The sequence below is a fragment of the Canis lupus genome, chromosome 23 (assembly GCF_011100685.1).
Source record: "Canis lupus familiaris isolate Mischka breed German Shepherd chromosome 23, alternate assembly UU_Cfam_GSD_1.0, whole genome shotgun sequence".
In the NCBI taxonomy this organism is placed as follows: domain Eukaryota; kingdom Metazoa; phylum Chordata; class Mammalia; order Carnivora; family Canidae; genus Canis; species Canis lupus.
In genome coordinates this window covers 38628318-38643222 of record NC_049244.1, presented here as the reverse complement: position 1 = coordinate 38643222, position 14905 = coordinate 38628318, and the positions used below count along the sequence as shown (strand labels likewise).

The 14905-nt window shown below is 34.1% G+C and overlaps 1 protein-coding gene across 4 annotated transcripts in view; it reads left to right on the top strand.

Moving 5' to 3' along the window:
* XRN1 (5'-3' exoribonuclease 1) overlaps positions 1-14905 on the top strand; it is a 103041-nt gene that overhangs the window by 23472 nt on the left and 64664 nt on the right. For all 4 annotated transcript variants that reach the window (XR_005377104.1, XM_038571104.1, XM_038571103.1 and 1 more), the window contains exons 13-16: positions 3284-3373; positions 5508-5664; positions 7357-7476; positions 14000-14169. Coding sequence is in view for 3 of the 4 variants with exons in the window: in XM_038571104.1 (XP_038427032.1) it covers positions 3284-3373; positions 5508-5664; positions 7357-7476; positions 14000-14169 (537 nt within the window). In the remaining variant the exon portion in view is untranslated. The remainder of the gene's footprint in view (positions 1-3283; positions 3374-5507; positions 5665-7356; positions 7477-13999; positions 14170-14905) is intronic.

The window sequence follows — 14905 nt, the reverse complement described above, 5'->3', positions numbered from 1 at the left end:
TTTATTCATGAGAGACAGAGACAGAGAGAGAAGCAGAGACACAGGCAGAGGGAGAAGCAGACTCCATCCAGGGAGCCCGATGTGGGACTCGATCCTGGGACTCCAGGACCACACCCTGGGCCGAAGGCAGGCACTAAACTGCTGAGCCACCCAGGGATCCCCTAAAATTAGATTTAAATCTAATTTTAAAATCTAAAAAGTTAGATTTTTTTTTAAGATTTTATTTTTTTATTCATGAGAGACACAGAGAGAGAGAGAGAGAGAGCAGAGACACAGGCCGAGGGAGAAGAAAGCTCCATGCAGATAGCCCAATGCAGGACTCCATCTGGGGACTCCAGGACCACGCCCTGGGCCAAAGGCAGGCGCTAAATCACTGAGCGACCCAGGGATTCCCCTAAAAAATTAGATTTTATTTATCATAATGTCAGCCTTTCAACTGCTATGGTTTTGAAGAAGGTAATGTTAACAGACGTGTTAGATTCCTGTGATAAAAAGTTGGCAAGTAGAAAATGGTTATTTTTGTTTGTTTGTTTTCCATTTTCTGGACTCACATCAAACTTATCCTAAAGGCTACCTGGCTAAGCCTCAGGTTCATATCTAGTCCAAAAGTTCCTTAAGAACTTGACCTCTAGGGATCCCTGGGTGGCGCAGCGGTTTGGCGCCTGCCTTTGGCCCAGGGCGCGATCCTGGAGACCTGGGATCGAATCCCACATCAGGCTCCCAGTGCGTGGAGCCTGCTTCTCCCTCTGCCTATGTCTCTGCCTCTCTCTCTTTCTCTCTCTGTAACTATCATAAATAAATAAAAATTAAAAAAAAAAAAAAAAGAACTTGACCTCTAGAATGGTAGCTCTCATACTTTTAAACTGCAGCCCACAGTATGAACTACATAAGTTTGTATTTTACTTAATTAACAAAATCTTATAAAATGTTTATCAAGGGCTAAGTGCTATTCTAAGCATTTTAAAAATATTGACTAATTTAATTCTCACAATTCTTTAAGATAAGTAAATTATTATTTTATAATAGAAGGAATTAAGGAATCGAGAGGCTTTTTTTTTTAAGATGTTATTTTTAAGTAATCTCTACACACAACCTAGGGCCTGAACTTACAACCCCGAGATTAAGAGCCATGTGCTTTACCAACTGAGCCAGCCAGGTGCCCCAAGGATTCAAGTGACTTGCCCAAGGTGACATAGTCAATGAGTGGCAGAACCAGAATTGAACATAGGCAGTCTGACTTCAGAGTTAATACTTTCTCTTTTTTTTTTTTTTCAGTTTATATATTTTTTTAAGTAATCTCTACACCTAACATGGGGCTCACACTCATGACCTTAAGATCAAGAGTGACATGCTCTACTGCCTGAGCCAACTAGACACCCCCAGTTAATATTCTTAACCACTAGATGAGGCTGCTTCTCTATAAGTGAGATAAGAATTTCATGGAATGCTATGTACCCTTTCACATGCTTAAATATTATACTTAGATATTTTCTATACTATAATTTTTACCTTTTTTTGATATAATAAAGCACTAAATATTAGATCTTTTCTAGAGTCTGCCCAGAGATAGACCAAAGCCTTCAGATATTGCTTATGTACTCTCAGACTGCCTTCTAGTCTAGTCTAAACATAGTATTCCCGGTCTGTATTCATACTGACTGACTTCCAGGAACTAGAGGTGTAGGAATTCTAGTACAATTCACCAGCTCATTTGAAGCTTTGTCACGTATCATTAGCATGTAAGACTTTTGAGACTTGAGAAACAAAATATTTGAAATAGTTATGCTTTTGATCCTTTATTCCCTAGACTTTTTATTTCCTTGATTACAGTTATATAGAGCTGTAATATCTGTTATTGGCACTAAATGCTTAATTTGATAGCTAATAAATCTGTTTCCCTTCCCTTTTATATATTAAAATATGTGGATTTATGAAAACGTGATACCATTTGCTTGCCTGGCAAATAAGTAAATCTCTTAAAATTGTTATATTCAGTATTGGCCTAAAAGGAATGGTAATATTCTTCCCAAATTATTGGTGGAAAATATAAATTGGTAACATTATTTTGGAAAGTACGTATCCAAAAGTCTTTAAAATATTTATCCCTTTGACTCAGTAATTCTAATCATTAATCTATCTTAAAAATATAAACTTAAACACAGAAGATCCTTATACACAAATATGTTTATTAAAAAGTTTTTTATAACAGTACAAAATTAGAAATGATCTACATGTCCTTACAATCATGTCCACTTCTTTTTCATAGTAACCATCTTACCATAACACTGTCTTCAGAATCCATAGAACTACTAAACTGGTACTTATAAAAAGTTCATAACAATATGGAAAGATACTTACAGTATATTATTAAGAACAAATTTCAAAAGCAGGACACAAAATCATGTATACTGTATACTCTCATTAATATTAAACATAAAAAAACAACTTGGGCATGAAAACAGTCTGAAAAGAAACCTATCAAAATGTAATAGTGATTGCTGTAAGGTGATAAAAATGCTTTTCCTCATTTTCTAGATTTTTCAATAATGAGAAAAAAATTAATGAAAAATTAATGTTTCATTTTCAAAAGTATACCTCCCAGAAATATTGAGATATGAAATTTCTAAATGCCATCTCTACCTGAATTTTAGTAACAGATACTAACAGGTTTATGACTACTTTTTGGCTTTAGCCCAAGTCTCGTGTGTGTGTGTGTGTGTGTGTGTGTGTGTGTGTGTGTTATAGATGTATTTTACCTTAAATAGTGATCTTTGACAAAGAAAGGATTAGAAGGAATATTGTCCTTCTAATCTTTCAAAGCATGTTCTAGCTGCAATAACCAGATTCTTAAAACAAACAACCAGATTCTATGATCTTCCTGATTTCTCCTGTGATTCTCTCAGGCATCCTTCCAGATAAAGTTTCCCATTCCTGTCTTCCATTACACTCTGACTACTTAGGAAAGTGGTAGTACCACTCTACTACTCTACATTGGCCAAATCCTCAAACTTTAAATCACAGGCATAGTATATTGACTGAATAAATACGCACGGTAGATTTAAGTATTCTGATAGTTGATGTAATAAAACTATAAGACAAACCTTTAATCTGACAGGATGGAATTTTGTTTTAAATAATATTTTGGAATTTTTATGATTATAAATTTTAGCTTATTCATTGATTATATAAAACATAAGATGCAGAGTGTGTAAATATCATGCTCTAAAGACAACTTGGCCTGTCTTCAAAAATTAACATTATAATAAAAATATTCTATTTCCAGCGACTTTCTGGCTGATCAAGCTGCATGTTATGTTCAGGCAATACAGTGGATTTTGCACTATTACTATCATGGAGTTCAGTCCTGGAGCTGGTGAGGAATACAAACAAAATTAAAGTTTTGATTTTTTTTTTTTTTTAAATGATGGTTCGTTCTATAATCTCTTGGGATTCTCTTTTCTCTTTATTTCTATTTATGGTGGCATTTTTAAAAAGATATATACAGCCAAATGTAAATGAAATATAGGTAATCTTTTCTTATATGAAAATATTTTTTAAAGACCTTTGTGTAACAAAGACTCTTCCAACCCTAGCAGATGGTCAATAGTGAAAGTTAAGGATTTAAAATTCTTTATCATGATGAATGACTGTGACAAAGTCTCAATAATAATTGGGGCTGAGTGATGGTTACATAAGGTTGTTCATTATATTCTTTGCTACATTATTGTGTGTTTGAAAAAATTTTTCTATTAAGAGTAATTAAAGAAGGAGTAATTGAATGTTAGACTGGGAGGGGTGAAAAAAAAGAAAGGAATTATTTGCTTTTCCTAGAAATAGTAATAATTTTCCATTTCTCTCATTTTTCCTATTCCAGCAAGTTCCATCTGTATTTCCAAACCACCCACCAAAATAGAAAAACAAGAAACCAAAAAATGATGCAGGGAAAAATAGAGACTTTTTAAGTGATGAGATCATTTTGTTTTGTTTTGTTTTGTTTGTTTTGATAGCACCTTTGCTTAGACTTTCTTTTAAAGCACCATACAATAAAACAAATCAGTGCAAATTATATCATTTGATTTCACTTAATAATAATCTTTTTAAAAATCTCTGTAATAACTAACCTAATTCTCAGGGCATCTCTGAAGAGCATTCTAATAACAAAAATCCTTGATTTGCCATTTCTTAATAGGGTGAGTGTAAACTATTCTTATTATGTATCATGCATTAAGGCCAGGCACTTGAAAAGCATGTTCTCATATAATCCTCACCACTATAAAGTAAGTATTGTCTGACTTTTATAGATAAGGCTCAGTTATCTTTATTACTTTAGAAAGTAATATTTCTTTCTTTCTTTCCTTCTTTGTTTTTGTTATTGTTTTGAGAGAGAGAATGGGATGGAGGGGGAGAGGAAGAGGGAGAGAGAAAATCTTAAGTATACTCCATGCCCAGAATGGAGCCCAACACAGGGCTCGATCTTCCAACCCTGAGATCATAACCTGAGCCAAAATCAAGAGTCAGACACATAACCAGCTGAACCACCCAGGCACCCTAGAAAGTAATCTTTCTAAAGTTATACACTCAAGAATAAATCTAAGACTGATTTCAAAGCCTATATACATTTTCCATTCTAAATGCCATCCTACCTCCTAAACTTTCTCATTCTTTTGAAGTATGTCATAATTGTGGGGAAAAATTATTTTTTAGCATCTTTAGTCAAACAGTAAAAACACTGAAAAATTTTAAAAATTGCATGTTTAAAGCTTTGTAAAAAATAAGTATACCTATAGTTAAAGATGGAGCATTAAAAACAAACATAATGTATATCATTGATAAATGGTTTAATCTTCTCACAAATACAGTAATATATATACCAAATCAGAGATATAAAATTTCTTAGAGCTGACTAGTAACAGCCACATGAACTCGAACTCACTCTTCTCTCTGTCCTCTTGAGAGAGGCTCCAGCTCATGTGTGCTAACTGAAGGTCTTCTGACCACCTCATTACTTCATTCTAAGAAGCTATTGATTGGAAGATTTACTCTCGGTATCTTGGAAGTTAAAAGAACCATTGTATTTTTATATATATATATATATATATATATATATATATATATATATATGTTTATTTATGTTATTATATGTATATATGTTTATTCATATTTATAATATGTATATATAAACATATTTTATATAAAATACATACATATATACACACATACATTTTATATATATATACAGCTATGTGTGTGTGTATATTCTTCAATTACATATACATCCCAGTTTTGGAAATGTGAACTTATACTTTAAAAGTTAAGGAAATACAACAGTTACTATCATATTATCTAAATATGCTAGCACTGCTGATCTCTTAAATTAAGTGGTAGAATTATGAGTGATTGTTTTCTTTAGAGTTATTGCTGTGTTGTTAAATAAGGAAAAGTGTATATTTAATACTGACCTGTTTCATAAAGTTGCCAACTGTTTAAAACTCAGTTTTGTTTTATAGGTATTATCCCTACCATTATGCACCTTTCCTATCTGATATCCGCAACATCAGTACACTCAAAATCCATTTTGAGCTAGGAAAACCTTTTAAGCCATTTGAACAGCTTCTTGCTGTACTTCCAGCAGCTAGCAAAAATTTACTTCCTACATGCTACCAGGTAGGTTTTAAAATTAAATGTTTTTATGTCCTTTTTGATACTTAGGAGCTCCTCATTTAAGCCTAGAAATGTAATACCCAAATTACTTTAATGGCTAAATAATATTTATTTTCAGTGTCAAATTTAGTATTTCTCACAGAAGTTACTCGAGAAGTAACCCTGTGATTTAAAAGTGATTTAAAATGAAGTTAGCTTTGTTTTAAAAATGCAAAAACAAACTCCAAAAGTCATTCAGAGCATAGCTTCTTTCTTTTCAGCACCTTTAAGCACATTTTTAAGTGTCTCTACAGTGATGAAAGTGAACTATGACAGGTAAAATCTGAAGCCATTTACTTTGTTCAAACAATTTTGGATTCATTCTGTTCTTTTACCTTCTCCCTGTTAGAATAGGGATGTCCTTCTGAGTCATTCATCTCAACAAAAGTATTATTTCAATTAATATTTAGGTTTTAAGCATTTCTTTTATCAAACTGTAGAATGAAAAGCTTGTCTCTGGTTAAGATATTTTGTATAACAGGAGGAAGATATTTCAGGGATGATTGTGTCACCAAAGTTAATCTAGGCCTACTAAGCTGATTCTGAAGGCAAATTTCATTTATTTCTTCTAATACTGTGGTCTTGTCCCAAGAATTAGAGTATACGCACACATACCTTTGCTGTTTGAACAGTATCAGGCTCCTTTTTTTTTTAGGATTTTATTTATTTATTCATAAGAGACACAGAGAGAGAGAGGCAGAGATACAGACAGAGGGAGAAGCAGGATCCCCACAAGGAGCCTGATGTGGGACTTGATCCCGGTCCCCAGGATCACACCCTTAGCCAAAGGCAGACGCCTAACCCCTGAGCCACCCAAGCGTGTCCCCATTCTTCTTTCTTCTAAAACTTAATCTATTTAATCTTGGCCCTCTGGCCTCCGTTTCCTCTTGAGTTTCTTTGATGCTTTTTCCTCCATCTTTCAGATATAGTAAGGATTGATAACAACTCCTGACCAGTTTAATCATGCAAGTGACAGCAACATCCATTTAATTATTCTGTGCCCATGCGATACTGGGTATTAAATATTTTTAGTATTACCCTGAGAAATACACTGTTTTATTTCTTTAAAAAAATGTTATACCATAATCTTTTCATATTATTTCCTAGAAATCCTTATGTTTTCTTCATCTATCTCTGTTATAAAATCTCTAATAAAAAACATATCTTATTGGACCCTTCATCTTTGCTATTAGTGGTGAAGAGATTCTTGATTCTAGGATTTTTTTCTTTTTAACTTATCTTAGATACAGTTCTTATATTACTTAACAAAATCAATTGATTAGGACACAAAAGTACTGCCTTTTAAGGTTAAAAATGGAGGACTCTTGGAGGCCTGTGAACAGAATATAAGTGGACTTTATAGAGTGATAAGATGATAAAAGAAATGGCAAAGTTGAAATTCAGAGGTGAAATTCAGATGGTTTTGCTACATAATTTGATCACTGCAATGGGAAAGTGATGAGTAGCAGTGAAATTAGAAGTCTCATAGTTGAAAATCAAAATATAGCCAGGATATTGCAACATTTCTAAGTTGTAAAAATTTAATTTTACTTAGGAATTTTAAACTGTAACAAAAGTAAATATTGTAAATATATTAACAGAAAGTTATATTGATGTTAGTTCTTATATTTCTATTACTCTTTTATCTTTCCATAGCACTTGATGACCAGTGAAGACTCACCAATTATAGAATATTATCCACCTGATTTTAAAACTGACCTAAATGGGAAACAACAGGAATGGGAAGCTGTGGTACTAATACCTTTTATTGATGAGGTCAGTACATGAAATAGTCATATACACACATATATTCTTTTTTTCTTCCAAGTTTTTATTTATATTCCAGTTAGTTAACATTTAGTGTGATATTAGTTACAGGTGTAGAATTTAGTGATTCATTACTTATGATACCCAATGCTCATCACAACACTTGTCCTCCTTAATCCTCATCACCTGTTTAATCTGACACCCTGCCCACCTTCTTCCCAGTAACCATCAGTTTGTTCTCTATAGTTAAGAGTCTTTTTCTTGGTTTGCCTCTTTTTTTTCCCCTATGTTCACTTGTTTCTTAAAGTCCATATATGAGTGAAACCATATGGTATTTTTCTTTCTCTCACTTACTTATTCAGTATAAAACTCTACCTCCATCCACATCATTGCAATGGCAAGATTTCATTGTTTTTTTTATTGCCTGAGCACAAACCATATATACACACATATGTGCATATATTGTATATCACATATATATACCATATATATATACACACACACCCATATATATAAATATATACATACACACCCATATATATACCATATATATACATCCATATATATATACACACACACACACACCCATATATATATTTATATATATACACCACATATTCTTTATCCATTCATCAGCTGATGAACATTTGGGCTCTTAGTTTGGCTAGTGTTGATAATGCTGCTATAAACATTGGAGTGCATTTATCCCTTTGAATTAATATTATTATATCCTTTAGGTAAATACCTAAATGTATTTACTACTAGGTCATAGGGTAGTTCTATTTTTAACTTCATACTTTTATCCAGAATGGCTGCATCAATTTGCATTCTCACCAACAGTGTCCAAGAGTATTCCCCTGTCTCCACATCCTTGCCAGCAATTTTAGCCATTGTAGTTGTAGCCATTTTGTAGCCAATTTGTAGCCATTGTAGAGCCACCCAGGCACCTTTCATTGTAATTTGATTTGTATTTCTCTGATGATGAGTGATGTTGAATGTCTTTTTATTTGTACACATGTATTCTCTCTCTTTTTTTTTTTAAAAGATTTTATTTATTCATGAGAGACAAAAGAGAGAAGCAGAGAAATACGCAGAGGGAGAAGCAGGCTCCTGCAGGGAGCCTAATGCAGGACTCGATCCCAGGACCCTGGGATCATGACCTGAGCCACAGGCAGATGCTCAACCACTGAGCCACCCAGGCACCCCTATACACATATATTCTTAATCAGAGGTTTCACATAAGTTAATGAATGAGCAATGGGTTTAATCACCACTTATCTTTTATTAATGAGGTTTAACTATTCTCTTCATTTTGTGCATCAAAACTTATAGATATGCTAATTATAAGAAAGCTAGAGTGGTTTTACTAATATTAGACAAAATAGACTTCAAGACAAGGAGTATTACCAGTAATCAAGTGGAATATTTCATATTGATTAAAAACTCGAGTCAGTTTGGGACACCTGGCTGACTCAGTCCGTAGAGCTTGTGACTCTTGATCTTTGGGTTGTGATTTCGAGCCCCATATTGAAAACAGATTACTTAAAAAAAAAAAAAGTCAAGTCATTTCATCAAGATACAAAAAGCAAAAGCTGTCAGAATTGAAAGGAGAAAAAAACTTAAAAGGGAAATTCAAAAATATCTAAATAATAATAAAAATACAACATAATCTGTGTGATAATGCTAAAGCAGTGCTTCAAGGGATGCTTAAGTTTCTACTTGTTTATACTGAACAAGAAAACGGTTTACAATAAATTATCTAAGCTTCCTACAAGAAGCTAAAAAAAAGCAAGAGAAATTAAACCCAAACTAAGCAGAATGAAGGAAATAATGATAGGAACAGAAATCCATAGAAAATGAACAAACAATAGAGAAAAATCAATGGAACCAAAAGCTCTGAATGTAAATTATGCCTCAAAAAAAGTGCCCTCTTAAAAAAAAAAAATCTGACATAATTATGAAGTAGAGGAAACAAATGTTTATTCACCTCTTATTAATTTTTATTTCCATCTCCAAATACAGAACACACTGACCTCTCCCAAAAGTTTCATCTCATTATACATCAGGCTCAAAGTCTAGAATTTTATCTTTAAATTGAGTCTAGATGTGAATTAACCTCCACAAATGCAGCTCCTCAAGGACAGCTCCCCTGACTCAAAGACCTGTGAATTAAAAAAAAAACAAATTATCAACACTCCCAACATTCCCAATTTTATAATGGAGAGACCATGACAGGATAACCTCAATAAGCAGCTCCTATCAAAAAAAAGCAGGAAGCAGATGCACAATCACTGATCCATAACAATTTTGAAATCCCAACCAAGCAGCATATAGCAAGTCCCTAAACTCCAGTGACACAGATTGTTCCTTGGTTAGAGCCTAATTAGAGCCTAAATCTGTTCCCTGGGAGTGGCTCTGTGGTCTGTCTTCTCCTAGGCTTTTGGCCCCTGATCTGGTTTCTTTCTTTCTTTTTTTTTTTTTTTTTTAAGATTTTATTTATTTATTCACGATAGACACAGAGAGAGAGGCAAAGACACAGGCAGAGGGAGAAGCAGGCTCCATGCCAGGAGCCCGATGTGGGACTCGATCCCGGGACTCCAGGATTGCACCCTGGGCCAAAGGCAGACACCAAACCACTGAGCCACCCAGGGATCCCCGCCGATCTGGTTTCTTGAAGCTACCCTCTAAGATGTTGGGTAGAGGAAAGAAACAGGATTGGTCAGGATAGGCTGGGCTACAGTGCTGTCTCACAAAGGCCTTGGCTGACCCCAGAAGTCACTCTGAAGTGGAATGGCCCATTAGAGTTCCCCTAAGTTGCTGTAAAGGGCCTGAGACTTTGTATCCTTCATCTGTCAGTCTTGGGTGCAGACTTCATTTTGGAAGGGTGCATGACCTTGTGTGAGATAACTTTTCACCTAAGGATATTTCGAAGGGATAGCTGACAGCCGAGGGAGGGTTGCAGGCCAGCAGCACTTTCAGCATCTGGGCAAATAAGACCTTCAGTACTAATGGGGGTCACAGCACATCACAACATCCAGTACATCATTCTGCCTTAATGTTACCCTGTCTATCCTAAAGATGCTAACATCTTCAAGATTATAAGATTATGAAGATGCATACATTCACAGGACCAAGTAACAAAAATTTATATGTATATGTATGTGTGTATATATTTGTATATATATGTGTGTCTCTGTGTTTTAAGATTTATTTATTGGGGAAGAAGAGGCATAGAGTGGGAGAGAATCTCAGGCAGGCTCCCCATTGAGTGTGGAGCCTGACATAGCACTAACTCCCACTACTCTGAAATCATGACCTGAGCAAACATCAAGAGTTGGACGCTTAACTGACCGAGCCACCCAGGAGCCCTAATATATATACATATATTTTTAAAACTTTTTGTGTCTTAAAGAAGAATTAGACTCAAACTTTGAATGTGAGATTGGAGAAGAAAATAGGATGTAAGTAAATGCCATTATCAGTAAACAGTAATTATGGAATTTTATTGTACTGACTTATTGAATCAATAGCATCTTAGAATCAAGAAATTATGATATAGTATTATCTGTTTTATTCTATAATCTTTTCCAGATTTTGCTACTTTTTTCCAAATATCTTGAAAAAATGGCATAGATAATTATTGGACTAAAAGTCTAAAAGGCCACTCTGGAAAATAGTTCAGCAGTTTCTTATAAGTTAAATATACATTTACTGTACAACCCAGCAGTCACACTCTTAGATATTTACCCTAGAGAAATAAAAACTATGTCCACACAAAGCACACAAATGTCCAGAGCAATTTATTTGTAATAACCCCAAACTGGAAAAAATTCAAATGCCCTTTAATTGAGTGAATATATAAACAAATTGTAGTATGTCTGTGTAGTAGAATACTACTCAGCAATATAAAGAGCTATGAATATAAACAACTTGAATGAAAACAATTCAATTGAGTGAAAAAAGTCAGTGAGTGAAAAAGTCTCAGAAGGTTATATATTATATTGTTTCATAGATATAATATTCTTGAAATGACAAAATTACTGTGATATAAAACATGGAGTGGTTGCTAGGTGTTAAAGTTGGGGATATGGTATGATTATAAAGGGATAACAAAGGGGGTGAGTGGGTGGCTCAGTCGGGTAAGTGTGTCTGCCTTCAGCTCAGGTCATGATCCTAGGATCCTGGAATCAAACCCCACATCAGGCTCCCTGCTCAGTGTGGAGTCAGCTTCTCCCTCTGCCCCTCCCCCTTGCTCATTATCTCTTTCTCTCTCTCTCTTTCTCTCTCCCCCAGATAAATAAATAAAATCTTAAAAAAAAAAGGGGGGGGGAGGATAACAAGGAATTTCTTCATGATGATGTAACAGTTCTGTATTCCAGTTTTAGTGGTAGCTATATGAATCTATACATATAAAAATTTCATAGCACTGTACACAAAACATCACATATAAAAATCAGTGAAATCTGAATAAGTCTATAGTTAATAGTGTTGTACTCATGTCAGTTTCCTGGTTTGATAATATACTGATGCTTTGCGTAAGATGTTATCATTGGGGAAAGCTGGGTGAAGGGTACATGAGAACACTGTACATATTTTGCAGCTTCTTGTGAATCTTCGTGTTTTATGCCACTGTACATAATGCTATGATAAACTAGTTGTGTATTCGTGTGTTCTTTTTGTTTGCTTATGGAATCTTAGGTAATAGAAGATTTTGTTTTTTTAAGATAGACTCCTAAAAGCAGGATTGCTTGGTTAATGGGAATATGTATTTTTATGTTTAGTGAATATTCTTTTTCAAAAAGACTAGTCTAGGGGCAGCCTGGGTGGCTCAGTGGTTTAGCGTTGCCTTTTTTTTTTTATTCAAATAAGTCTCAATTTTAATAAGATCCTCTACATACACATTTGCTACTAAAAATTGAAATAGCACATCAAACAAATTACAATTTCTGAAAACCAGAAAAATCTACCTTATGCACACCCTCCCCTAATTATACTCTAACCAAACCACCCCAAGTTTTCTGTGTATTCCTTCTGCACAAGTTACTTGGCTTCCGATTTTTTGATGTTAGGTTTTATCTTAATGACTTTAGGCTTCTCAAACACTTAGGCACACTCAACCTAGTAGTGCTTCCTTAGGTCAAATTGAAAAGTGGACATAAACTGACACCATTCAAATGCAAACTACTGATGCTGGAGACCCGGGATCAAGTCCCATATCAGGCTCCCTGCATGGAGCCTGCTCCTCCCTCTGCCTGTGTCTCTGCCTCTCTCTCTCTGTGTCTCTCATGAATAAATAAAATCTTTAAAAATAAATTAATTAATTAAATAAAAAAGAAAAAGACTAGTCTAATTCACTCAGTATTTAGTGCCTACTTCTCTGTATCTCCAGACCTGAATATTATTGCTTCACTTATTTTTGGCCAATCTGATGATGGGTGCCATTTTGTTATTTTTCAAATTTGTATTTCTCTAATCCCTAATTTGAGTATATTTTTATATGTGTGTTTACTCTTTTAAATTACCCTACAGGTAATTTCTGTAAATTACCTGTTTATGTCCTTTCCCCCATTTTCCTTTCTTGATTTTTGTCAGTTCTTTGTATGTTATGAATATTCTTTCCCAGCATGGCATTTGTCTCTTGTTTTGTTGATGAATCTTCTGTCATATACATTTTCTGTTATTTAAAAATGTCTTTTCCCTCAAGACTCTTAGGCTTTTTTCCACTCTTACTTAAATAAGAGTTTATCACTCCTACTTACTGATACTCTCTCCTAGATTTTCTTCTAATACTTTTATTATCTTATTACTGGATAAATATTTTTAGATGTGGTATGAAGTTGGGAAGTATATGTGCTTTTTCTAGCTGGATAGGTAGTTATGACAACACCATTTTTTAAATATTTGAAATACTATGTATGATAAAGATTTAGATTTGTTTTGACCTCTTTATTCATTCTTCTGGTCTATGGGCTTCTTGTGATGTCAATATTAAAGTGTTTATTACAGTAGTAGCTTTATTAAAAGTTAGGATCTGGTAAGACAGGTCCCCAGATTTTACAGTTTGCACGTTCATTCTTCATAAGAACAACCAAGATAATTTTGTCCTTTAAAAAAGTTTTTTTAAACCATTTTTATTTTAACTGGAATTATGTAAGATAATTTGGAGAGATAAACATTTTCTATACCATGGCAGAATTTATAAAGCACGAGATTAATGTTTTATGAGTTATGATAGATTATAATAACTGGTTAAGTTCAAATTTAAAGTTTGATTCTCTGCTATTCTTATTCACACTTAGTGTCTGTTGTTGGAATATTAGGTTCTGAGTAATTTGTAATGACAAGCAATATTCTGGGGCCCTTTGAAACAATTTTTCATGTAATAAAATGAAAAGGAATTCCATTTCTTAAGATTTTTGTTTTTCAAGAACACAAATAATGATTCTGTGTACTGAGGGAAAAGATCTATTGCATATGTTGATATTACAGAATTTTTATACTTTTAACCAACCTCTTTAATCTTTAAATTCAGAAGCGATTATTGGAAGCCATGGAAGCATGTAACCACTCCCTCAAAAAGGAAGAAAGGAAAAGAAACCAACATAGTGAGTGCCTAATGTGCTGGTATGATAGAGATACAGAGTTCACTTACCCCTCACCATGGCCAGAAAAGTTCCCTGCCATAGAACGTTGTTGCACAAGGTAATGTTATTTGGTAATTTTTCAACAACAGCAGGGAGCTCCCCCTGGTGGGGAGGGTGGGGGCAGAGGATCCAAATATCTTGAGTATCTATCTGAAGAATTAACAAATAATTTATGATAGGTATAGTCAGTTGATAATGAGTTACATCCAACTTGCTAAAGACCATAGCATCTCCCTCTCACAGTTGTTTTTGTAGTTCTCTGCTTTGGTTAGATTCTGCTTCTCTCTTTGTTTTCTGTTAAAGTTGGTTTTTTGTTTATTTATTTATTTTCCTCCCTAGTGTATATCTCTACCCCGCCCCCCAAGAGGATGTATGAATTTTTGTTTCCCTTGTCAGTGTCTGCTTCCAGAATTATTTGATGTGCTATGACTTTGCCTTTTATATTCCCAACCACCCAACTAGAAAGAAGAAAAAAAGAAATTAAAAAGTTCCTATATTTTCTTCCCTCAAGCCCATGTCTCCTTTCTATTCCTCATTAAAATGTCCTTGGTTTTGTTTTGTTTTTTTCTTTTCTGTCTTTTTCCCTGCAAATAATCTACTGAGATGGCACCTAAAGTGAATATCTCCCAGTTATCCTTTTTTCTTCTGTTAAAGCAGAGAAAGGTAGAACAGACATTAGATGATGTTGGTTTTCCATAGTTTTAGAACATGGAGATTTGTAACATGTTTTGTATGTTCCTTTACCTCTAAGTTTAATAAATATGTATAGTTTTATTTTAAGTTAATGGGGAAAA